The following is a 26673-nucleotide window of genomic DNA, read 5'->3' on the forward strand; positions in this document are numbered from 1 at the left end:
TATATATATATATATATATATATATATATACACACTTTCTTATTGTAAAATAGTGGCTACAAAATGTATTATTAGCTCACTTCACCATCCAATCATGTTTGCTCTTAGCTTGTGTTTGGATATATAATTTGGAATTATGAATTTAAATCAGAGTAAAACTTGTAATTTGAGATTATGATTTAAAATAATCTCAAAACTTTTAAAAAATAAGATTGAGGATTTTAAATATAAAATTTGATTCATAAGCTTATATTTCTTACAAAAAATAAATCTTGTCATTTTAAATTATAAATTATACATAAAAGGAATCATGCTCCGTATAAAGAAATTATCTAGCTTATTTGAAATAATTATATTAAAGAATAATTAGTTATTACTATTATTAACTATTAGATATTAGTAAAATTAAATATATTTGAAGTTTGTAATCACAAAAGTTTATCTATAAAAATATAGTAGGAAGATATGTGATTTTTAATATGTCACCTTAAGATATGATAATATCTTGTTTGTGAATTATGTTTTGCTCATTTAGTACATAAAATTGTATACGAATAAAGAAAAAAAATGATAATTTTCATAATTTGTGAGGTTTTTATGTTTATAAGAGAATATGACTTTTTTAAAAAGAAAAAATCATATTATGACCAAACAAAAACTTCATTTTCAATTAAATTTATTACAAATTGTGATTTCATATTATATGTCCTAACAAAACTTAAAGTAATTTCACAAAGATATTCTTAAATTTATTGATCAAGTTTTTTGTAGGAAGAGTTGAAATAATTTTAATAGTTTTACAACTTATGAAGTTTTTATATTTATAAAAACATACGGCATAAGAGTTTTAAATCTATTGTTCAAACAAAACTTCAATTCATCTCATAATTTCATATCATGATTTCAAATCACATGACCAAACATGTCCTAAATTGTGTTATTAATTTAAATGCAATATTTATTTTTAAAGTTTATTATATTATATCGTTAAATGCATGTTAGATATAGTATTATAGTCGAAGAGTCTCATTGTATTGTAGTTTTACTCGGTATTCTATTTTTTTTAGAAGTTTATTCTTCAAATAATTAATTATAATATTATACAAAAATAATAATAACTAAAAATACAGTGTATACACAGTATACACTATTTGTAGCATTATCCAGTTGTACCCTGAAACACAAACAACAGAACCTTTCTCGCTCAATGGATCTTCAATCTCCTTGTAGCGCTTGCACTTCCCTTCACCGGAAACCTCCACTCGTCCGGCGACTATCTTCTCTCAATTCCGTCAACTTCCCTTTGAATTCCGTCAAATGCCGCCGGAAAACTACACCGAAGGTTCAAACTCCCGTTGCTGTCGCTGTCTCAGGCCAAAACGGTAGCAGCTATTCTCCCTCAGTTCCTACTCACAAAGTCACTGTTCTCGACCGCCAACGTGGCGTCGTTCACGAATTCCTCGTCCCTGAGGTATTAATTCCTAATTGATTTTCCATTTCTGCTAAATTTCTGTTTTAAAATGTGTTTGTATATGTACAATACTACAGCTATGATTAAGTAAAACTGATGTATATATACAATTAAATTAGCGATGGCTAACTGATAAAATTGATGTTGAGGACACTAGTCGTGCACTTATTGTGCTTTGGTGATGCAACCACTTCTGTTAATTATTAGTATCTGTATATTGACAAGCTTATGAAGAGTTGATTTTGGATGCAGGACCAATATATACTTCATACAGCAGAGGCTCAGAACATTACGCTACCGTTCGCTTGCAGGCATGGTATTGATTCATATACATTAGATAACCAAACTTTTGTTTTTCTTATTTATATGTTTGTCTATTTGTTCTTACATTTTAAGCTGCTATTGCGTGATCTAACTGGTTTAATGAGACTTCTTTTTTGGAAGTGTGAAATTGTTACCATCTTGAAATCCAGAATCTTGACAAAGAAGTGATGTCAAATTGAACATTCATCTCAAATATCTAGTAGAACTGGACAAAATTCTTGTACTTTAGCATCTTAGAGATTTGAAATGGGGAAATATTTTGAAGCATATTGCAGTTTATTCCTTAATCCATGCTCCTAATGAACCCTGTCCAATATAAAATAAAATCTGCTAATGGCGTATGAACCTCTATATTTTCTTGTGTCATCCACTCATGCTATACTCCCTTGAATAGTAAAAAGCTAAGGAAATTACACAAGCTCTTTTAACATTGAAGAGAAGTTTCATGAATTAAACCAGCTTCATACCCCACTCCACAACCTTGTTTCCACTCTATCTCTGTGTCCACCTCATGCTATATTTCATCAGCAAAATGATTCTGCAATTTTATTTCGCATCCCTTTGAAAATGCAACAAAAAAGGAACTTACCCCCTATCTGTTATGCTGTTCAACTACTTATGCAACAAAGACTAGAAAGACTAAAGAGTACTATGAATCTTGAAATAGAGCATCAGAGCTTTTCCAATGGTCTGACTAAGATCTACAAGTAAGTTAGGAGGAGTCAAGACTCAAGAAGAGGCAGTCAAAAGTAAAAGCTCGATCATTCATCTAACTATACTCCATACTCTTCCCTTCCATCTCCTTACTTAAATTTCTTTTGGTGGTTCTTTAGAAGATAGATTCTATAATTATTGCTTGGACTTTTCAACAAAGAGAGGATTCCTTAAGAAAGTATAGGTGTTACGTGTTAGCAACAACTGTTTATAGGTAAAAACCGTAATTACCAAAAGTTGAATTTTGAAGGCATAGTTTATCACGGAATTGGGGGCTTTTATTAGAGAAACTTAAAGAAAAAAGTGGAGGCACTAGACATCTTTTAGTGTTGTAAACCCGCTGTCCCCCCCCCCCCCAAAAAAAAAATTTTTTTTTTAATTTATCTAAGGCATACAATGATACAAACCCAAAGCTACATATTTTTCATGTCGCATGATGGGATGGGACCATTTTCACACTGTTAGCTTAGTGATTTAGGCCACTTTTGAGATGAAGGAGAAAGCGGTAGTGACCTTTGCTTACAATATTTGGTCACAATCCTTCTTTCTCTTTGGTCTGAAGTTCTATTTTAATGTCTGAGGTGTCTTTCTTTGTGTGTCGTGTCCACTGAAATTGTAGTCATTCAAAAAATTTTTAGAGTTTTTCAAGAGAAATTTAAGAAGCAGTGTTTCGAAATCACTTTATGGACCTTATTCAGGGTATTGTGATTTTATTTTCAGGTTTATTAGGAGTGTTATTCGGATTTTCTTTCTCTTTGTACTGTATCCACTCTAGTGGATTGCTTGCTTTTCATCGTGACCTATATCTAGTAATTGAACCTTATGAATCTTTGTGTCTTAACTCAAGTTCAGTTCTAACATCTAACAGTAGTAATAAACATCTGTGTTGAAAAATATGAACATCGCCACAGTTTCAAATTGTGGCAATTTAAGGTGGAAACTTTTGTGGAGAACATTTAAATAATTCAGCCAATTGGAGCTTCTTTAAACAAGGTTGAGCAAATTCAGTTCATTGAGAATTATGTCCAATAAAGTAGAGAAAGTTTAATCCATTGATGAATACGTGGACAGATTTCAGCTCATTAAAGAGTATATAGAGAAGATGGATCAAGTCTTCTATATCCACACTATAAAAGATATTGTAGATTATATATTCCACCACTTCTTTACTTGTATATATCAGGGGTTTTGCACACTTAAACATATTAATGAAGCTCTCATCTCTCTCTAAGAACTTCAAGATAAGGAGAGGCCTTAATTTTCTCTAAGCAGCACAATGCACTTCCTTTGTTGTTTGTTTTAACCTTAAGGCTCTCTTTCTTTATTTCTAACAAATGAACCTTCTTTTCGATCTAGGGTCGAACATATTCGGCTTTGGTTGTTTTTCTTTAACTTTTAACCATTAACTTTTCATCAGATCTTCTCCATATGAAGGTTCTGTTTTATTATATTTCTCTAATTTAACAATCCACTATGTTGAAGGATGTTGCACAAGCTGTGCTGTTCGTGTTAAATCTGGGGAACTTAGACAACCCGAGGCATTAGGGATATCTGCAGAGTTGAAGTCCAAGGTATTTTAAATCATGTAGTGTTTCTGTAGATGCAATCCTTATTGTCTTTTATTTTTAGACTGTTGATTTGTGGGAGCTTTAACTGTTTCTCCCTTTTTAGACCTCTTAATGTGATTTTCTTCTTTTAATGATCATACATGTGATAAATTAACAAAAATGATAAATCTTATCTATGACATGACCAGGGATTTCTTGGTCTCAGACTGATGAAGCCTGCAAACCTCGTCTGCTTTTTATTTGTCCACAAAACAATGTTGAGAATTTGTTCAAAAGGTTTTGGAATGTTATGAATTCCTATGCACATCATATATGTGATGTGATTAGGGGATATGGTCTTGAAACTGATCAAGCATGCAAATGAAGTTTGTATGTTATTGTCCACAAAACAATCACAATATGTTGTTCCATAAGATCTTGGAAGATGGAATTTATGAACTTCCATCTCAAGCTAGTGACTATGAGGGTGTTTAGATAAGCTCATAAGCACTTTTTGGCTTATCGACGCGTCAAACACCACAAGTGCTTATACACTAAAATTAGCCAAAGCCATCAGTTATGTTTTTTAGCTTTTAAGCACTTTCGATTTGACCAAGTGTTTTACTATTTTGTTCTTAATTATTTCTTTTCGTGCTTCCCGAAACACCCTTCTCAAAAGAAAATACCCAGCCCCATCTCAATTATAAATTTGCCATTCGTCCTTTTCATGTGCAAATTTAAGTATTACTTTTTATAAATACTTTTTAGGACATTTCAGTCACTTTAATAGAAAAATTTCTTATTTACCAAACACCAATGTTTGTTAATAGTTCAATACTTTTATCTGAACACGTCACTTCTCAGGTATAAAATCAACTTTAGAACTTAAAAGTGTGTGTCGACACTTGATTCTTACCAGCTACTTGTAATCCGCTAATGCAAACAGGCTGTGTATTCCACTATGTATAAGTGATAATGACAAAAAAATTCACAAATTGTTTTGTCAGTTTGTCAATAATGCCACTTTTGCAAGTATTTGGCCATGATTTGGAGCATTGCTGCAGTTTCCATGCTCATCTCCTATCTCCTCGACTAAATAACTGATCTTATCCTTAATCCTTCTTTCTTTAGACGTTTAAGAGATCTGATGGGAGGCATACTTTGTTAAATCCTATGAGCCAGAGTATAGGCTCAGATCGCGATGATTTATACCAATTAGTTAAGGTTAAAATATGAGGACACAAGGTGTTCGCAGAGGTCCTACTGATAAGTAAAAAAACTGTTTTTTACCCTGTATCCTGAATACTAGATATAAGTGAAGTGATGATCTCTATTTTATCATGTCTTATTCTATTCTTATTTTATTTTCACCTTGATTAACCGAGTATGTTTTAATTTGTAGGGTTATGCGCTTCTCTGTGTGGGATTTCCGTCATCGGACCTTGAAGTTGAAACACAGGATGAAGATGAGGTAAGTAACAACTTTGAATTGCAAAAGTTTGAATTTGGGTGGCAATAAAGACTGCGGATACTTACCCACCCATCACCATCTAAGTAATCATGAACTTAGTGGTGAATCAAATGCAGTTTGCAAACTATTTGGTCTACTTCACACCCACTTTTCACGGGTTCAGTTTGGGCTATGAAGCATGGGTATGAAATATATGGCCGTATACTAGTATCATGCTTGTGTTAGGTATCAATATTTGATGACAATCTTTGGATACTTACTGATTATGTCTATGTTTTTGTGGTTTCAACATGACACCCTTCAATTATGCAAACGGAAGGGCATCCCAAGGTTTTCAGATCAGGCTTATGCCTAGTGCAAAAGTTTTTTTTCTTTTGTATCAACAGCTATAATATTGCCATATCCATGCATCTCACACCCTACCACCAAGATATTATGTGTAATGCACATTCTTTACTTTTCTAAACTTCTTTCTCATTTTCTCTTATAGAAAATTATCCTTGATTTCATGGAACTAGGACGTACATGGTTCCTTTGATTAAGAAGATCTCTCAAAAAAGAAAATGAAGTGAAAGGTTCTCAAAACTCATCATGCAAACATATATAGAGAAATTGCTGCTGTTTTTGGAAAGAGATTGGTTAAAATGGAGTTAACGAAATGCCTGGCCCTTTTAGCCCAATCTATTTTTAGCCTATAAACAATAGGTCTTTTTTTTTTAAAAAAAAAAAAAAAATCTCTTTTGAGTTGTTTTGGTTTCATCTCATGCCATTCTTGCTCAATCTGCGCATTGGTCAATTGAGCCTGGCCTCAAATCTATACCCTAATTTATGCTAAAAAAATATGGTAGATACATAAGAGTAGTCCTCTTAAGGACTAGTCAAGAAGCAGAAACAGGTTCGTGACTCTGATCCTACAGGACAAGATACCAGTATAATATAGAGTTCCAATAGGGTAAAAATGCAGATACATGCTTGTTCTTTGGCCTTTCAGTTTCTTTTATAATGTGTTGCTTCGGCATAATTTCTTTGAGAGATGTAAACTTTTCATATTTCAATTATTATAATAACCTTTCCATCTACTTTATTTTATGTGGAGCACTGAAGTTGTGAGTGTTGTATTCCAAGTATGAGATGTAATTTATATTTCCTCATTGAACTTTGAAGAAATTGTAGCTAATGAATTACCTGCAGTATTTTCTTAACCAATGGAAATGAAGCTTTGCTTAAATTTTGTTAGATGAAAGGGTGGGTTTACAGAAAAGTTACCGAAAGGAATTTTTGGAACTCCCTTATGAACTTTATTCTATATGAACAATCTTGTAGTTTGATCTAGTATGCCACCGCGGATATCTGACAGCATGATATATTCAGGTATATTGGCTTCAATTTGGGAGATATTTTGCTCGAGGACCTATTGTAAGTCTTATATTCCTGTAATCTCCTATTAATTTAGAAAAGCAGTTGGAGAGGGGATACTGATGATGTTAGAAAGGATAATAATCAAGTCAAGTTCCTAAAGGTTAACTTTTCTTTCCCTGTTGCAGGAGAGAGATGACTATGCCTTGGAATTAGCTATGGGAGATGAGTAACCTGTCAAGAGTTAATTTGAGAAGACAATATGGATCATAAGCAACATGTACAATTTTCTTGCCTCTCTTGCTATATCTGTGTGTAATATGCTCTCCGTGCCTTTTCCTTTGTGGATTGGCTTTTCTCTTGTACCACTACCATATTGAATAAAAAATTATACTCTCTTTTCTTGTCAGATAGGGGCCTTCTTGATGAAATCTTGTTATGCCTTAATATACTTTAAAGTTTTGAAGATCACATCAGCATGAGGTGCACTTTCATCTCAATTAATGAGAACTTTCTAGTTATTGAGCATTATTGAACACTAGCAAAACTTCTAATTCTGATCAATTAATGGATGAAATCTTTTGGAATTGGATATTGTCTCACTACAGAAGCTCTATGTTGCTCACAGCATATATTATGCAACAGTAAAGTAATCTTTGATGCATGCCAAAGACTGACCTTTTCTTACGAATACCATGTTGTCTAATAGTATTTGATCTGGAAAATTAAATGAAACTAAACTATATTTGCAGCAGAAAGTTAAACATAATTATCATTTAGGATAGCATGTTCGGTGAGTCTAGTGACTCAGTCATTCTCCTCGGGTAGTAATGAAAATGGCCATTACTCTACTGCATGAATTCAAGGCTGAAATACTCTATGTTGTTCAGCTAGATTCCTTACCGGTGCACCATGTTAAATTGTAACCCATACACCATCCTGCTAGTAGTTAGATGATGTGGGAAATAGTATAGAATTACATTCCACTGTATGGTATCTCTTTTTCCTTTTCTCAGATTTTGTAGATTGCATAGTATACTAACTTAAGATATTTATTCTTTCTTTTTAAATTCACCTTGCAATGTCAAGGGTGGAAAATTGGGAAGATCTACTAGTACTTATTCTTCCATCCAGAAGGGATAAGAAAGGTAAACAGGAAATAGAGAATATAGTTATGTGACCCAAATTGCATATGCCCATGTTGCATCTACAATTTGATCCATAACTCATCCGATAGGAAGATGGTGACAACTTCGTGAAGTAGATAAGAATAAGCAAAAACTAAACAATCAAGACTTCTTTCAGTGATGAAAAGATGACCCTAATCTTTGCTCATTTTGAAAGGTCATATACATAGCCTACTTGAAGGAAAACTAAAGAACCTTCTAGAAACCATTTCAATTCCATCATATGTCAACATATCATTTTCATTTTGAGGTAAAGGTATTTTCTGCTTAGTTTGATTCTCTTTTAAATCAACGGTGTAGCTGTCGGAGAACAAAATATCTAGATCACCCATGTGAAAGGACCATATTATGAACAAATTAAGGTTTTTCTTGTGATCTCATCATGTGATGGAAAATCAAGTGCATCTTTTTCATCTAACTGGTCCTGAATATTAATGAAAGTTCCCATTCATGTGGAAACCATGTATTTAGTAGATTTCTTTCTTCAATATCTTCATTTGGACAGAGACAGAATGTTACTGAACATCCACAGGCTACATACCTTGTTAGCTAATTTCTGCAATGGTGAGATGAATTGGTTAGTGGTTCTGGGCATGCCCTGTATATTGTCTGTGGTTATAGTTACTAAGAAAAGAATATAGTTTCCAGAGCTTGTGGTTACTGATATGAGCAAGAGAACTCATGCAAAAACTAAACAATGTGGTTGAAGTGTCTAATTTTTTAACACGTGCATATTGAATTGACATGCTTACTTCAGTTCATGGGACGAAAACATGAGATATACCCTCCTCTTTTATAGCCCACGGCCTTTCGTCTAGTGGTAAGAGCGCAACGTGTGATGCATGGATTAAACACAGATCACTAGTACGAGAATGCCACAGAAAGAAGTTGGGTATTTAACTGGAGAAGGGTATAGGGGATGAGGCCATTATACCCTCCTCTTTCTGGGGGTTCTGGCAAAGGAAATAGTGGCAGAGAGAAACCAGGCTGGATTACCTATTTAATACTAAGAGCTGTACCTCCTTTAGCCCTCAGCAGTTTTTGTGGTTTGGTTGAGGCATTGATCTACTTCTGTCAAACTAAAATATCTGACATTGACATTCAGGGCTCATAATTCAACAGTTGTATCTGGAAGAGTCAATTTTCTAAGTCTTGACCAAATGACGGAATGAGATGTTGATATCTCCCATTTGTTTATCGCTTCAGTCAAGACATTTTAAAATTGTATTTATGGCATCCCAAGATGAAAACAATATTATGGTAGGTGAAAAGGAGTCTTTGCTATCCAGGATCTTTCAACCAGACTTACAAACGCAATACCATTATATGCAATACCTTTTGTAGGCTCAACATGCAAAACTGCTTATTCTATTACAGATACACGAGGGAAAAAAAGCTCTGTAATAGCTCTATACTAGTAGCAACTAGAAATTTCCTCCGGTTGATGCAGCTGCAATGCCGCTGACACATAACACGACAACTTTAGTTGTAGAAGTTTCTAGCACTGGCTCAGCAGCTTTAAAGTTAGCTGTTAAACTTTTGCTCAGCTGTGCTCGTTGCAACCTGTATTGTCCAGAGAACATTTTGTCAAGTATGATGAAAAATGAAGTAGGAATGCTATAAAAGGCCTCAGAAAATTTTTATGATTTATACAGTAATTGGAACAATAAATAAATTTTTTTAACAAAGTTGGACAGTATAATTACTAAGTGTGGGTCTCCGAACACTACACTTCGATGCTCCAGGGGTGGCCAAATAAGGCTTAGCTGATCGTATCACTATGGAGTCAACTTGGACAAGTGTAACTTGACCCGATTTGAGGGAAGGAGAAGAAAATTGTGGAACTAAATCCTTGCTGGTTTTGTTGCATACTTCTTGTATTGATAGGTTTTACTAAGTTTCATCACATTGACATGTTGATATAGTGGAATGATAGAGTCACATGAACACATAGGATTCTTATAGCCAGTCCGAACTAATTTGGGATTGAGGCATAGTTGATTGATTGATATTTGATAGACGTATTGGACTTAATACTATGGAGCCTTTAATCTTTTGTAGTATAACAGACAGTTGTGTAAGAGAAAGGAGCACTAATATGCATATTGTTACTATCACCGCTGAGACTATGACTAGTGCTATTTCTGTAACCTTTTCAGGGAAGAAGAAGAGAAAATGACACTTCCCTTATGAGCATCAGGTTATACTGGTCCATGTATTATTGGAGAAAACAAAAGCTGCTTGAACAAAGGATATTGTCTTGATTTAATTTGCAGGAACCTTTTGCAGGCATTTTATATTTGTTTACATTCTTAGGCCTTTATACCAAGTGCTAAATTGGAGATACTTTTAGCAAACCAAACTGCTTAAGATTTTTCAATCGGCATGTAGTTCATTAAAGTTAACATGTTTGTAGTGGCTCCATTGGAGCTTTGTTATATCATATTCTGAATATTTGAGAGAAGGGAGCAACGAGAATGAACCTGTGGTGCCTCTTTTAAGTAATTTGCTTGGAAGGTTTAAGGTGCTTAGGCTCAGTAAGAATACTAGTTTTTATGCTAACCTTCACTATATGATTCTTGCATAAAGAAAATACAGGGCAGGCTGTCTTTGAATAATTTGTTTGGTCGTCAAGTCCTGCTCTTGTGAATCAAAGCTTAACAGGTTACATTTTCATTCTTTTTGGTTGTTTTTATAAGCTACATGCCATATGCAGGTCCTGGTTGATGTTCTATTTTGAAAAGGGAAGTTGTATAAGATTTTATTAGAAATTCACTCTACTATTAAATGTTACAATTCAATATCTTCTGTGCTATGTTCCAAGATGAACAATGAGACTGTTACTGTTGAAGTAGGATTAAATTCTGGTAATTTAGTATTTGAACTGCAGAATTTTATCAAGTGTCGGAATACCGGTTCATCATTGATCGCAACATGAAAGATTGAAGGCTTAATACTAAAGAGGATTTTATACTTACCCCTACCGATGTCACAAAATTGCAAACTGCACATTTCACTGATCGTGCCCCGTATTGGTACATCAGCAGCATGCGGCAGTTGCCACAATTCACATGTGCTACCTGATTTGCTGTGACAATACCATTTTATTCTTACTTTGACCAGTAAGGATGTGTAACTAAGCGGATTATATAAAATATCTCCGTACATTCAAAAGGCTGTAGTGTTACTTTACCTTCCATAGCTAAATTGACTGTGTGACAGCATGAACATTGCACGCTTGTTGCTCCACGAATGTACATAAGTAATGTGTGGCAGCCTCCGCAAACCAACTGAGCCATCTCAGTGCCTGTTTAAGGTTCGTAACATGTAAAGGGTCTGTTGCTTAAGCCTAATACAACTTAAGGAGCTTAAATAAAGAGTTAAAAATATTCTCAGTCAAGTCAGCTTACAGAGACCCGAACAGATCGAACAATTTAGTGGAATGCTGGCCACGGAAGCTGATATGGAGAGTCAAGATTCCATGCTTTTGTATGGATACTAGCTAAAGGGGCAGTCCTTACTCAGGACAACTTAGGCAGGAGGGGTTTCCAATTATGTTCCAGATGTTACTTTTGTGGTGAGCAAGCTTAGAAAATCAATCATCTCTTTTTACACTGTAAATGGGCTGATCAGCTTTGAAAAATTTTCATTAATCTAAGAGGCATGTGATGCCACAAGGATTAACTGATGTTCTAGTTAGCTGGTACAGGAAAGGAAGATTATCCGGTCAGAAGGAGATATGGAGGATTGTCCCAGCATGTATTTGGTGGACATATTTAAGGAAAGAAATCAGAGATGCTTTGAAGACATAGGAAATCCCTTGTAGAAGTTAAAGATGAATTGTTTAGTTCTTTACTATTTTGGTGTAAACAAGAAGGTTTAGAAGAAGCAGAATCAGTTTTTGATGTTCTAGTAGATTACCTGTTTGGATTGGCTTATTTTGAGTGCTTATAAGCCAAAACAACTTTTAAGCACTTTTGGAGTGTTTGGACAACTTAAAAAAGTGCTTATAAGCACTTAGTTTTAAGCTAAAATGGTAAAAATAAGCCAAAAATAAGCCATGAGTTAGAATTTCAAGGGTCATAGAAAGCTATTTAGGTCTTCCGATTGTAATCACTGTTGGTCTGGGTGACTACACAGCTTGTGTAGGCATCTTATATTGATAATACTGTTTTACCATTCTCAAAACAAAAAAGTTCCAAAATGTTGAGGCTGTCTAATAACGTGCATACCCGGAGGTGGTACTGCTGTTACTGCATTGCAAACTGCACAGCAAACAGATGTTGCTCCAACTGGATAGAGTAAAAGATTTCTGCATCCAGAGCACACAAGCTGGCTCTGCGTACCTGCTAGCCACCATATTTCTTCGTAAGATATATTGTAAAACAAGGTAATTTTGGTATGTTGTTATTTGCACTATTTTGTCAAGTGGCTTGATCCTCCTGGGGCTGTTTCACTAAAAAGCTGAAGTTGAATTCAGATTTATTGAGCAATTAACAAGTTACTAGTCATGGCTGTATCTGTAAATAAGGTATTGGTGTCCCTGACCTTGTCTTAATTGATTTGGTCTATTTTATAAATACTGTTTGATTTATTTTTTACACTTCATCTACAAATATGCTAAATTGAACTTTGATTTGGATTTTAGGACTGGGATTTAAGATATGAACTCTTTGATCTGCCGGCTGTAACCATTAATCTTAGCTCATTGTTATGCATGACCATCCTTTTCATTTCTTTCTATGTATTATTATCAGGCAGAAAAAAGTTAAGGAAAAATGCTGTACCGTTAGAAGGTGGTGTAAATGGTGTTGGTGGTGTAGGATATGGAGCAAGCGGGACTGGCATTGTGAAGCTAACAGAGGTAGTCCTCTCCTGAGATCTCAAAAGCCTAGTGCTTCAAAAACTTCTAACAGAGCAGCTGCTTCCATCTTTACTGTCTCCTGAAAAAAACACGGAAATTTATACATGATTGAGTTAGCAACTGAAGGACCTGAAATTTCTGTGATGAAAGATGGATTTGAATACAAAGTATAAAATAGGATTAGGAAAAAGGGGAATAAATGGTGAAAGCTATAACAAAGAACTTTGCATATTCATCTAGTAGCATATTTAGCATTTGCTACTTCAATTTCATACATGATTTGTTACTGGTTCATCCTCTGAGCATTTGAAACATAAGAGGAGCTTAGTCAAGCATTAGGAGTGAGGCAGACACAGACCTTTACATATGCAGATGTAAAGAGAGAGGGAGCGTGGGGGTTGGGGTGGGGACTGATAGGAGGATGCAGGGGATAGATGATTTAAAGAGTAAGAAGAAATAGTGGTGTTAAAAGTTGGTTTTTTACCATGTTCCCTTGCATACTTTTTTTTTTCTTTTAAGGTGCAGTGTAGCTTTCATTTTCTTTCATGGTTGGCTAGATTATGGTGAATTTTCTATTTCTCTTGCTGGTATATCAAGATCAGTTTTGTCAGGAAATTTTTGGGCCCCCTTCCTGTTCTCTATCTTAGTTTCTCTTTCTCTCTCATACATTTAGTGCAACTCACTGCATGCATGTGAGTGATGAGTTTTTGCCAGGTATTCCTTTCTTCTGGGGCATTGGACAACTCAGATTGGGCCACGTAATTCAAGCGGCGTTTTCTTTGGTGTCCCAGCATAAACAAAAAAATAAATAGTAAGGTGGTTTCTTCCTATCCGTCTAAGTTTTGTTTTTATGGACAGAGTTATTTGATAATTGTCTTGATGGGAGGTAAAAGTACCCGGTGAAACAGACAGGGTGCAAAGGATAGAAAGAATTGTGATACTTTTCGTAGGTGGTGGTCCAATTTGTGCTGTCATTCCAGTGTGCTTGTCCCTCTCAACTTTCCATTTTCCACCTCTTCTCATTCCCTTCTTTTTCTTCTTTTTTTTCAACTATGGTAATTGTAGTAAACTAAAATGAATGATTACTGCCATTGAGATGCTTACAAGTAATGCAGTCTGTTCATGTTTGCTATGCACTTTCTATCAAGTGTATGACAGGACCCAAGATCTACGTGTAGTTCCAAATTTTGTTAATCAAATTTCCTCTATATGGTGTTGGAGTAGGGCCATTGATAAGTGACTGGACATTATGGATCGGCCCCCTCAAAGAGTAGTATTCTGTGGGAGCACACAGATTTGCAAGCAACCCAGTTTTCATGATGGTTAGGTAACCATTCATTGACTTTTCTCAACATCTTATCTTATGGTTTTGGTGGTCAGATAGATGCACCAAATGAAACAGTTCTACTGGAGATTTAATTAGTTTCTGAGCTGGGAATGCCCGCACTTACTATGTGTAGTGATTCACTTTACAAGGTGGATATGAATTTGTGGCCTCACTAATTTGGAGGTTGGTGGTCTTCTTTTTAGGACATGTATAACAGGTTCACATCAATCAGAAGTTCAAAATACAGTAGGATACCTCATTATGTGTATGATACATAGAAGTATTGGGGTCCCATATTGTTTTTTAGTGTCTTAAATACGACCGACATTATACATGAAGAACTCTTTATTTTGATTTTTGAACAGGTTTGTACAGCTTAGTGGTTTTCGTTGTTTCCCTTTATGGCATGATGCGGGATGAAAATCATAAAAGATCAATGTTCAAATTCCAGCAAAGAGCAAAAGGCGGTAGTCGATACACGATACACGGGTAAGAATATTATATCTCAATCATCCTAGCTAGATTCTGCTTTATCAAATCATATCTGTTGAATGGACAACTAGAGACATAAAAACCAGGCTTGCCCCTTGTTTAATTAATCCTAATGGATAAACAAATTTTAAGACAAGCATAGAGAAAGATATTTTGAGTGAAGTGTAGGGCAACTATATGATGCACACATATTTAATCTACATGTGCAAAGTCACAAGATATATGAGTCACAATTCACAAAGGAGTGTTAGACATTTAATGAAAGGAGTGTTAGACATTTAATGAATTTTGATTTATTTGATACGCGTGAAAAGGAATAGAGCTCTTGTAAGTAAATCTCACTATTCAACACTTAAAAAAATTTCCCAACTTAAGTAGCAACATCATACATCTTCAAATTCATTTCTTCTAGTTCTAGTTATAGAAATGTTTGTGTAAAGTGGAAAAAATCTAGTATCTTTTTTCTCAAACTGTGATGTTTCATTACATAAGAAAGGTTGAGTTTGGTTATTTCCATTAAAAAAAAAATATGTATTGCCCCCACCCCACCCCCCATCCCCTCAAGGTATGGGAGTTTATTAGTCATTTTCTTTATGATAACAACAAGAGAATGTGGTCCACTTCACAGAATCTAGCCAATCTGAAAAATCAGAAGGTTGCTTCTTAGAAACTTTTCTTTAAATAATTATTGTCTAGGAAATCAAGAACTCCGTGGCTAGAAGAATTAAAATATAGTTAAAATTGGAGAACCATACGTTTTATTATAAAAAATATAATTTAAAAAAAAAAGAGGAAAAATTTGATAATTGAAACATTATAGTGTATTCAATTACCAATACCAGCAGTTCAGAAGTTTCATTAAAAATATTCTTCAGCATCATCCGTATATGAAAAAAATACACAAAATAAAATTACTGTGGGCCAGCTTCTAAATAATATTATTTTAATTTTCCTATTTTAATGGTAATAAACCAAAAAAAAAGATCATTTGTATTTTTTAAGAGTAAATTTTAGGTTTAGAAAACATAAAAATCATATTTGTATGTTATAACTACAATTTGTATAATTATGTTCCATATAAAATTTTATGTTTGCTATGATTATTAATAGGTATATTTTGGTATACATATACAAAAGAATCAATCGTATAATCTATTTTGATATACATATACAAAAGAATCAATTGTATAATCTATGTTTGTATAAAAAGAGACAAAAGAAAACTAGACAGGGGAGGATCTGTGTTTGTATAATTATAAGCGTGTAAGAAGAATATATATGTATTTGTGTTTGTATATACAATCTGCTCTCGCAATATACAAACACAAATGCAATTTATACATCTGTGTTTGCATAAAGTGAGAGGTGAACGAGATTCTTTGGAGAGAAAGGCGAACGAAAAGTATGTATATATACAATTTTCTTCCACTTTATACAGACACAAACACATTATATACATTTTTATTTGTATAAAAGTGAGAGAGGCGATGGTGACACTGCCAACGAGAAAACGAGAGTGGCAAGTGAGAATTTCAGGGAGAGACGAATGACAACAGATTTGCTACGTATTACAATCAAATCTAAATAGTTTGCTATTTTATATTTTTTTTAAAAATTAATTAGGAGATTAGTTACATTTTAAGCTAGTTTATATTAAGTTTCGTCTCCTCAAATGATGTATGTGTTCTTACAAATTCCAAAAATATGGTTGCCATAGAAAGCAGAGTGGTATACAAATTACAATAAATTTAAATTTGAATGTAAATGAATTTAAAAGTGTAAGGGTTGAATGTTGATTAATGAAATTGGGAAAAGGTCAATAGGCATTGGGTCCAAGCCAAACTTCTCACCATAAAGGTGACATAAAAGGGTGTCTGTGTGTATTTTGTGTGTGTAGGGGGGGGGGGGTCGTGGAGTAAAGTGTTGATTTTTAGCTTCTTTGGTGGGTTGGAGTTGTGGGGAGGTGTGTGAAAGATAAAAATGGACCACTCATGAGGTAGTGATAGGGTGTTAAGTACTTATTAATTTTTAATTAGAGATTTTAAATTTAAATTTAGATAATGAAAGTCGATCATATAGGGTGCTTTATTTTTGAAGTAAATTTTTTCGATGTAAATCTAAATTAATTAAATTTCAAAAAAATAAATATCAAACATAGATCGAAAAAAAGCACAAATAGATATTAGAAGTGTTTGTGAAGTAAAATAGAAGATTCTAAAAGTAGACTTGCTTTATTATCTAGATGTATTTAGAAACATACCGACAATTTCAAGTTTGTGGAGAAGTAGAGAGGAAAAGGACAATACTTCTGCAGCAATGTGAAGAAGTCCATCAAGTCTCAAAGACTTTAAAGACTATGGGGTATGGGCAATGAACCTTTTTGCAGGTATGGTTGGAATTTAATAAAGCATGTTCTGGGTTGGATTTGTTTTTTTACTTTCAAGCATAAATATGATTGATATATTTTAATATTATATTATTAAATTAATTATATTTTCCATTATTATATAGAAGTATGAAGTTAAGGACCACCAGCGAATATGGTGCAATAAGTATATGCCAGATTCATTTCTTTCTTAATTAGAGGTCTTAAATTTGAGTTTTGAATATGCAAAAATTCTTTGAAGAAAGTAGAATCCTATATGATAAAAATTCAAAATAATCAAATTCTAATGAAGTACACTGACAGATAGGGCTGTGTATCGGTCGATTCGGTTTGATTTTGAAGTTTATCGGATTGGCTTATTGGTTATCGGTTTATAGTGCTGCTAAACCATTATAGAACCATTAAGATATTGACTTATCGGTTATTGGTTTATCGATTTTTGATCGTTATCGGTTTAACCGTTTAGATTTGACTCAAAAGAAAAAATATTGAAAATCACTTAGAAACAAGGTGACAAATCAAATAAACCATGTACTTGAGTTCACAAGTTACATCTTGTTCAAAAAAACACTTTTACATCATAGAATAATCAAGAAAAATCAAAATTATCCGTTAAGAAAAAATTTTAAACCATTAAGAACCGATAATCTGATAACAAAAAAAATCAAAATTATTATCAAAACCACTAAATCAATAATCAAATACTATAATTCAATAACTTTTTTATCAATTTTAATTCGATTTTGAACAATCTTACTGACAAATAAAGTTAAGGACGAGCTAGGATATAATCATAATTTCACAACTAACATAATGATATTTTAGATATTTTCCTATGACTTCAATGTATGTTGGGTCCATTTATCTCATCGTTCTTGACGATTTATAGCCTTTGAACATAGTTATCCACGTGGCTACGATGGGCCAAACATTATTTGGTGACACATTTAGGGATAGTTTAGTACAAAAATTAAAGATTAGTAACATTGGGATTAATAGTATAAAGATTATCTTTTATCAATTATTGATTTATTGCTTTCTATCTTATCTTGTGTTTGAATTAAAATTTTATAATTTTTTTTTAATTATACCATTCAATTATTATGAGATTTTTCATTTCATGTAATTAGTTTAGAGTAAATAATTATCGGACAATATATTTTTTATGGCTTTCTAACTAACTAGTAGAAGAACAATATTATTATCATGTTTCTATTTGCTTAGTTAAATTATTTGAGGGTAAATAATTGATCACTCACGAAATCGTCAATTTTCTATTTAAAAAAGATAAATTATCTACTTTTAAAATTGAAAAGACGTTAAAAAATAGTAAAATTGAATAAATTATCTACATTTATATGTAGAAATGGCAAGGTGTAATTTTAATTTGTTGCAACTTTATAAATTATTCATAATACAAATAATTAGAAAACACACACACACACACACACACATATATATATATATATCAACAAATAATACATCCAATAATTAAGATTACTAAAGTCATGTGGTGATATATTTGCTTTTTCAATTAATAAATGTTAAAATAACTCATGTTTCAAAAATTGTATTGATTTGTATTGAATTTATTTAGCAACAAATAACTCTAAATAATAAAATTTGTAAGATAAGTTATCTAAATAAATTTATTAGTACAAATATAAACTAAAAAATAAAAAAATAAACGTAATGATTAAAATGATGGGGGGTATATTTTTGTTAAACAAAATTATTATTTAAACTATCATGTCTAATTACTATTTTTTCAATTTTCAACTATGTTATGGGCCGTAAGCAGATCTTTCCACATCTAATTTTTCCTTTTAAAAAGGTACACCTAAATAAATATGAAATCAAGTTTCTTTCATAAAAAATGACGCACATTATTTTTCAGAATTTAGTTCTTTTAAAAAAAATATCGTAAAATATTTTACAATATATATTTTTTGTGCAAAAATTGTAAAGATCTTGTTGTGATACACTAAGATATCTTAATGATGAAGAATAATTAAAAGAACTCATCATTCTTGAGATTATTAAATAAAACTACAAATCTAACTAATAAGTGAAGGCAAAGAAGCTTATAACTACGGAAAAGGGTCATATTGCCTTAGTATTTTCGGGGAAAAAAATTATATTTACCACTCATCAGATTTATCTATCTATCTATCTATCTATCTATCTATATATATATATATATATATATATATATATATATATATATATATAATGTCGAGTTTTCTTGTTCAGTTAATGACACCCAACATTCAAATGCTAAACCAAATTTTGCAAGACTCTGAAGGAACTTACAAACATGTAGACCATTGAAGAAATGTAGATGAACTTGAGCTTAATCATCTCAAGGGAAATGAATTTATTGAGTTAGTTGGGATGAATATGATGGAAAATTTTAATTAGGATAAAAATATATCTACTTAGACTGCCACATAAGATAATATGTGAGAACATTAGTGTTAATCATCTAAAGAAAATACGTACTCAAAATTAAATGATAAAGAGAAAATATATTTAAAAAGTATGATAAAGGGGTAAATTTAACTTCTTTTTAGATAGTATAAAAGCAAATATAATTCCTTTTCGTTGTAATATAGAGGCAAACACCTAGATTACAAAACAAGAATACAAAAGATTCTGGAAAAATTTCAAAAATATACAATTACCTAGCTTACAATGCAAAAATATAGCCCAAAACATAACCGGTATACAATAACATTTAATATACAATAAATTTCATATTTTATTTTTCTACAAAATATTGAAAACTTGATATGTCATATTATACACTCAATATACATATGAGATCATTCATTTCACTTCGTACAACCAAAGCAAATAAACTAGACTATCTCCACCACCACTGCAATAGTCATTGTCATCTGAGAAACCACCCATGACTTAGTTATTATTGAATTTCTACAGTAATAAAATTGTTATTCTTATAATAACTTGTATTTATAAAGTTAATAAACAGAAACAGAAACAGAAATAAGATGAAGCAGAAAATAATATAGAATACAAGAATTAATCCGAGTCCACAGAAACTACTGTGTGTCCTTAAGAAATTTAATCCCCTCACTGTACCCAAGGTTATGGATTAATTTCTCCCAAGATAAAACGGATTAAACCTGTTAAAGAAATAGCGGTACCTCAAACTTCTTTAACTTCAACGAACTTAAGAACAGCAACAAGTCACACAGACTCAGTCGATCGACACTTTGATTTTATTTGAGAGAAAAATAAATGCAGAGAAAGAAAAATTTTCAGTGATTAAAAATTCAAAAATTGACTTCCTTTTATAGCCATTTTCAGCAAGGAACATGTCTGTTCAGTGAAATCTGTTCAGACCCATTTTATCCAGAAAGTTGTGTCTTTTGGAAAAAATAACAACTTTTCAGAAAATTGTGTCTGTTAGGAAAATAACTACTTTTTGGAAAGTAACGACTTTTCGGAAAGTAACGACTTTTCGGAAGGAGTAACAACTTTTCGGAATGTTACTGTTACCTGCAAATTTATAAGAAATGACTTTTCATTTGCACTTTGCAAATGACTTTTCATTTTCCCTCCAAAGTAGTTCCCTCACTTTTCATATTCTCTCTTTTCTTTTCCCATTCACACTTGCTAAAACCCAACAATCCCCCACATGAATGGGGAAGGCTATTGTTAAAACATAAGCATGAAAAGACTTGTGTGTCTTGTAGGTAAAGGTTAATCGCATCTGGATAAGTAGGTTTCCCTTTAAACTTTCCGTAGTGAACATGTATCGGATATACTCGGTCAATCGGTAGATTTGATATCTTTGAACCGTCGAGCTTTGATGTATACCTAGACAATATATGTCACACAATCAACCCTTGAACTGTTCTTAGTTCTCATTGTTTTGTTCGTTTCAGCCATGAACACATCTTGGATAGTAAGTGCTTAAAGAACTGGCCTTACCGGATTCTCCTTGAAGCGGCTTACACTTCACACTTACATAGGTGATTTCTAAATGTGTTATCCCATAGATACACCATTTGATATTCAATCAAAGTTAGAAACCATTAAAAAGTCCTTATGTCTTTATCCTGGTTACTAAACATTGTCTCATCATGAGAATGGACCATAAAATAATAAAAATATTTTTTTTTCCTTTGACAATGTTGAACCGTCATCAATGACTTTGTTTTATCTCCTTGAACCTAGATCTTGGGATCTCCAGTCTTCTAGGTAGAGTTACTGCCCCTATGACTTGTTCTCGGCCATAGTCCCATTCCCGTCGATGATTTCTCAACTCCCTCTCTATTTAGGCCTTTTGTAAGTGGATCCGACACATTATCTTTTGACTTCACATAGTCAATTGTGATAATTCCACTAGAGAGTAGTTGTCTCACAGAGTTATGTCTTCGTCTTATGTGACGAGACTTGCCGTTATACATAATGCTTCCAGCCCTTCCTATTGCAGCTTGACTATCACAATGTATGCATATAGGGGCCATTGGTTTGGGCCAAAATGGAATATCTTCTAAGAAATTCCGGAGCCATTCAGCTTCTTCACCTGCCTTGTCTAAAGCAATGAATTCAGACTCCATTGTAGAGCGAGCTATACATGTTTGTTTGGATGATTTCCAAGATATTGCTCCTCCACCAATAGTAAAAACGTATCCACTTGTGGATTTTGTTTCAGTTGACCCAGTAATCCAATTTGCATCACTATATCCTTCAAGAACGGCTGGATATCTGTTGTAATGTAAAGCATAGTTTTGAGTGTCATCTAAGTATCCCAAAACTCTCTTCATTGCCAACCAATGATTATGATTAGGATTACTTGTGTATCGACTCAGTTTACTGATAGCGCAAGCTATGTCTGGTCGTGTACAATTCATGACATACATTAAGCTTCCCAATACGCTAGCATAGTCCAATTGAGACTGACTTTCACCTTTATTCTTTGCAAGATGAAGATTTACATCAATTGGAGTCTTTGCCCTTTTAAAATTCAAAAATTTGAATTTTTCAAGTATCTTTTGAATATAATGAGTTTGAGACAATGCTAGACCGTTAGGAGTTTTAAGAATTTTAATTCCTAATATCACATCAGCAACTCCTAAATCTTTCATATCAAACTTACTAGCAAGCATACGCTTTGTAGCTTTTATATTAGCAATGTCTTTGCTCATTATAAGCATATCATCTACATATAGGCATAAAATAACTTCCTGATTTGGAGTATCTTTAATGTAAACACATTTATCACATTCATTGATCTTAAATCCATTTGACAACATGGTTTGATCAAACTTTGCATGCCATTGTTTTGGTGCTTGTTTTAGCCCATAAAGTGACTTAATAAGTTTGCACACTTTCTTTTCTTTACCAGGAACTACAAAACCCTCAGGCTGTTCTATGTAAATTTCCTCTTCAAGCTCTCCATTTAAGAAGGCTGTTTTCACATCCATTTGATGAATTTCAAGACCGTATACTGCAGCTAGTGCAATTAACATCCGAATTGATGTAATCCTAGTCACTGGCGAGTATGTGTCAAAATAATCAAGACCTTCTTTTTGTCTAAAACCTTTGACAACAAGTCTTGCTTTATATTTGTCAATAGTTCCATCGTCTTTCATCTTCCTTTTAAAGATCCATTTTGAACCCAAGGGTTTGTTCCCTGGAGGAAGATCAACCAACTCCCAAGTATGATTGCTTAAGATTGATTCAATTTCACTATTAACAGCCTCCTTCCAAGAGGTTGAGTCGCTAGACAACATTGCTTCCTTGAATGTTTGAGGCTCACTTTCAAGAAGAAATGTTACAAAATCTGATCCAAATGAAGTAGATGTCTTTTGACGTTTACTGCGTCTTGGACTTTCTTCATTTTGTTCATTCTCTTTTGGTTCTTCTCTGGGTTGTTTAGATCCCCCACTAGATGACTCAAGTCTAGTTTTATACGGATAGATATGTTCAAAAAATTCAGCACTATCTGATTCCATTACCGTATTATCATGAATATCCGGATGTTCGGACTTATGAACCAAAAATCGACATGCCTTACTGTTTGTGGCATATCCAATGAATACACAATCCACAGTCTTAGGTCCTATTTTTACCCTCTTAGGTATAGGAACTTGGACTTTGGCTAGACACCCCCACACTTTGAAATATTTCAAATTGGGTTTTCTACCTTTCCATTTCTCATATGGAATTACATTTGTCTTTGAGTGAGGCACTCTGTTAAGTATCTGATTTGCTGTAAGGATAGCTTCCCCCCATAAGTTCTGTGGTAAACCTGAACTTATAAGTAATGCATTCATCATTTCTTTTAAAGTTCGGTTTTTTCTTTCTGCAATTCCATTAGACTGAGGAGTGTAGGGAGCAGTAGTTTGATGGATTATTCCATTTTCTAAACATATTTCTGCAAATGGAGATTCATATTCTCCACCTCTATCACTTCTGATCATTTTGATCTTTTTATCTAACTGATTTTCAACTTCAGTTTTATATTGCCTAAATGCATCTATTGCTTCATCCTTACTATTTAGCAAATAGACATAACAATATCTAGTGCAATCGTCAATAAAAGTTATGAAATACTTTTTCCCACCACGTGATGGTGTTGACTTCATGTCACAAATATCAGTGTGAATCAATTCTAAAGGATTTGAATTCCTTTCAACAGATTTATAAGAATGCTTAGCATACTTAGATTCAACACAAATTTGACATTTTGATTTATTGCACTCAAATTTTGGCAAAATATTTAAGTTAATCAGTTTTCGCAAGGTTTTGTTATTAACGTGTCCCAAACGTTCATGCCATAAACATTTAGACTCAAGCAAGTAAGAAGAAGCAAAATCTTTATTCATATCAACTGCAATTACATTGAGTTTGAAAAGGCCATCACTAAGGTAGCCTTTTCCTACATACATATCATTTTTGCTTACTACTACTTTATCAGAAACAAATACACATTTAAATCCATTCTTGGTCAGAACTGGAATTGAAACTAAATTCTTTCTCAATTCTGGAACATATGAGACCCTATTCAAAGTCACCACCTTGCCTGATGTCATCTTTAATAGGACTTTGCCAGTTCCTTCCACCTTTGCAACAGCGGAGTTTGCCATAAACAATTTTTCATCTGTAAGTGCTGGAGTATATGATGAAAATAATTCTTTGTTGGCACAAACATGGCATGAGGCACCAGAATCTATCCACCATTCTCTTGGATTTCCAACCAAGTTACATTCTGAAAGCATTGCACAGAGATCGTCCATTTCTCCTTTGGATTCAGCCAAGTTTGCTTGATCCTTCTTTTTCTTGTCCTTCTTAGGACCCCGGCATTCATTAGCCCTATGACCATGTTTACCACAATTAAAGCAGTTTCCATTGAATTTCTTCTTAGGAGGATTGCTTTTTGGACCAGATGCTTTCTTTCTTTTCTTTAATTTTGTGGGATCTTCTTCAACAAAATTTACTCCAGATATTGCTGAATTACCACGTGACCTCTTTTCTGCAGCCTTATTATCCTCTTCGATTCTCAACCTTACTATGAGATCTTCAACAGTCATCTCCTTGCGTTTGTGTTTCAAGTAGTTTTTAAAGTCCTTCCACAATGGAGGTAACTTTTCAATAATTGCAGCCACTTGAAAAGCATCATTCACAATCAATCCTACATTAAAGGTTATGTGAGTATTAAGGGAAAACTTAATATTTCTAACATAGGCATTAAATAAATTTATACCTTCAGCAAGGAGATCATGGATTATGACCTGCAATTCTTGAACTTGGGTGACGACAGTCTTACTGTCTATCATCTTATAGTCCAGAAATTTTGCCACAATGAATTTCTTCATTCCGGCATCTTCTGTTTTGTACTTCTTTTCTAAAGCATCCCAGAGTTCTTTTGAGGTTTTGGCATTGCTGTACACATTGTACAGATCATCTTGCAGACCACTCAAAATATAATTTTTACACAAAAAATCTGAGTGTGTCCATGCTTCTGTTACCAAGAATCGTTCATCAGCCGGAGTTTCATCTGACATAACAGGAACATTCTCATTGATGAACTTCTGCAGACTCAACGTAGTGAGATAGAAGAACATCTTTTGCTGCCATCTCTTAAAGTCGACTCCAGAAAACTTTGCAGGTTTCTCAGCCGGTGCTAAGGCAGCATTTGAACGATTATGTGCAACCGTTGTTGTTGCAGCACTTACTGTTCCAGCATTTGTTTTACTTGAATTAGTCATTTTTTTTCTGTCACAAATGGCAGATAAGTTAAGTATTTAAAATACTAACAGTAAAGAACAAATCTTTACACAAACTGTTTCTGATTTAACGATAAAGTTTTTATGTTCTTTTAATCGTTAATCGAATGAATTTTAAAAATTCAAGCAGAGTAGAAAACCATAAAGGTTTTAATCTCCAGAAACCTCAAATACAGAAACTGTTAAATTTCTTAAGATTGTTATTCTTACAATAACTTGTATTTATAAAGTTAATAAACAGAAACAGAAACAGAAATAAGATGAAGCAGAAAATAATATAGAATACAAGAATTAATCCGAGTCCACAGAAACTACTGTGTGTCCTTAAGAAATTTAATCCCCTCACTGTACCCAAGGTTATGGATTAATTTCTCCCAAGATAAAACGGATTAAACCTGTTAAAGAAATAGCGGTACCTCAAACTTCTTTAACTTCAACGAACTTAAGAACAGCAACAAGTCACACAGACTCAGTCGATCGACACTTTGATTTTATTTGAGAGAAAAATAAATGCAGAGAAAGAAAAATTTTCAGTGATTAAAAATTCAAAAATTGACTTCCTTTTATAGCCATTTTCAGCAAGGAACATGTCTGTTCAGTGAAATCTGTTCACACCCATTTTATCCAGAAAGTTGTGTCTTTTGAAAAAAAAATAACAACTTTTCGAAAAATTGTGTCTGTTAGGAAAATAACTACTTTTTGGAAAGTAACGACTTTTCGGAAAAGTAACGACTTTTCGGAATGTTACCGTTACCCGCAAAAATAAAAGAGATAATATTAACAGGATTTATTTGATTTAACAAAAATTGATTAAATAAATTTTGTCCAAAAAATTTATCAATCAATCACATCATTTGCCAAATCCAAATCCAAATCCAAAGAAATGACTTTTCATTTGCACTTTGCAAATGACTTTTCATTTTTCCTCCGAAGTAATTCCCTCACTTTTGATATTCTCTCTTTTCTTTTCCCATTCACACTTGCTAAAACCCAACAATCATATATCTGTTTTTCAAGAGTGCATCAGCCTCGAACCCTTGACCTAGTGGTATAGAGAGAACTCTTCAATAGTAAACCACTGTGCAAAGAAATAGCAATATGTTAGTGGCTAAATTTGATAAAGTTTAAATTAAAAACCTCGCACATTTTAACCATGTGCTTAAAATTACTAAGAATATAATGCTACATGATTAATAAGGATCGTTTTATATCCTTTAATATACTTATTTTGATACGAATTCAAATTAATCAGACTAATAGTTTTCTATGT

The 26673-nt window shown here is 33.2% G+C and overlaps 2 protein-coding genes and 1 long non-coding RNA gene across 10 annotated transcripts; 2 read left to right on the forward strand and 1 right to left on the reverse strand.

Moving 5' to 3' along the window:
• Positions 1–1144: 1144 nt before the first annotated feature.
• Positions 1145–7359, forward strand: LOC107028445 (ferredoxin C 2, chloroplastic). Its single transcript, XM_015229519.2, has 6 exons — positions 1145–1471; positions 1724–1787; positions 3992–4080; positions 5459–5527; positions 6899–6943; positions 7072–7359. Exons 1-6 carry the CDS (start codon positions 1208–1210, stop codon positions 7114–7116), a joined length of 576 nt encoding a protein of 191 aa, XP_015085005.1. The 5' UTR covers positions 1145–1207; the 3' UTR covers positions 7117–7359.
• A 1912-nt stretch (positions 7360–9271) lies between these two features.
• On the reverse strand, positions 9272–17067 carry LOC107028446 (protein LOL1). 5 transcript variants are annotated; one of them, XM_027919418.1, is made up of 6 exons: positions 17014–17067; positions 12858–13013; positions 12303–12419; positions 11264–11377; positions 11049–11158; positions 9272–9633 (listed from the first exon to the last, which is right to left on the reverse strand). In XM_027919418.1, exons 2-6 carry the CDS (start codon positions 12916–12918, stop codon positions 9595–9597), a joined length of 441 nt encoding a protein of 146 aa, XP_027775219.1. In that variant the 5' UTR covers positions 12919–13013; positions 17014–17067; the 3' UTR covers positions 9272–9594. The 5 variants fall into 5 exon arrangements, with proteins under 5 accessions (XP_027775219.1, XP_015085007.1, XP_015085006.1 ...); XM_015229521.2 differs by lacking the exon at positions 17014–17067 and adding an exon at positions 13293–13431; XM_015229520.2 differs by lacking the exon at positions 17014–17067 and adding an exon at positions 13210–13402.
• Positions 13635–22566, forward strand: LOC107028448. Of its 4 annotated transcripts, none has more exons than XR_001457849.2 (4): positions 13635–13745; positions 14159–14261; positions 14627–14750; positions 16996–17308. It is a non-coding gene; the product is annotated as an uncharacterized LOC107028448 (long non-coding RNA). The 4 variants fall into 4 exon arrangements; XR_003580159.1 differs by having other exon boundaries at positions 13640–13750; XR_001457848.2 differs by lacking the exon at positions 13635–13745 and adding an exon at positions 22520–22566 and having other exon boundaries at positions 13755–14261; positions 16996–17139.
• Positions 22567–26673: the final 4107 nt, after the last annotated feature.

Source organism: Solanum pennellii, chromosome 8 (assembly GCF_001406875.1).
Source record: "Solanum pennellii chromosome 8, SPENNV200".
Lineage (NCBI taxonomy): Eukaryota > Viridiplantae > Streptophyta > Magnoliopsida > Solanales > Solanaceae > Solanum > Solanum pennellii.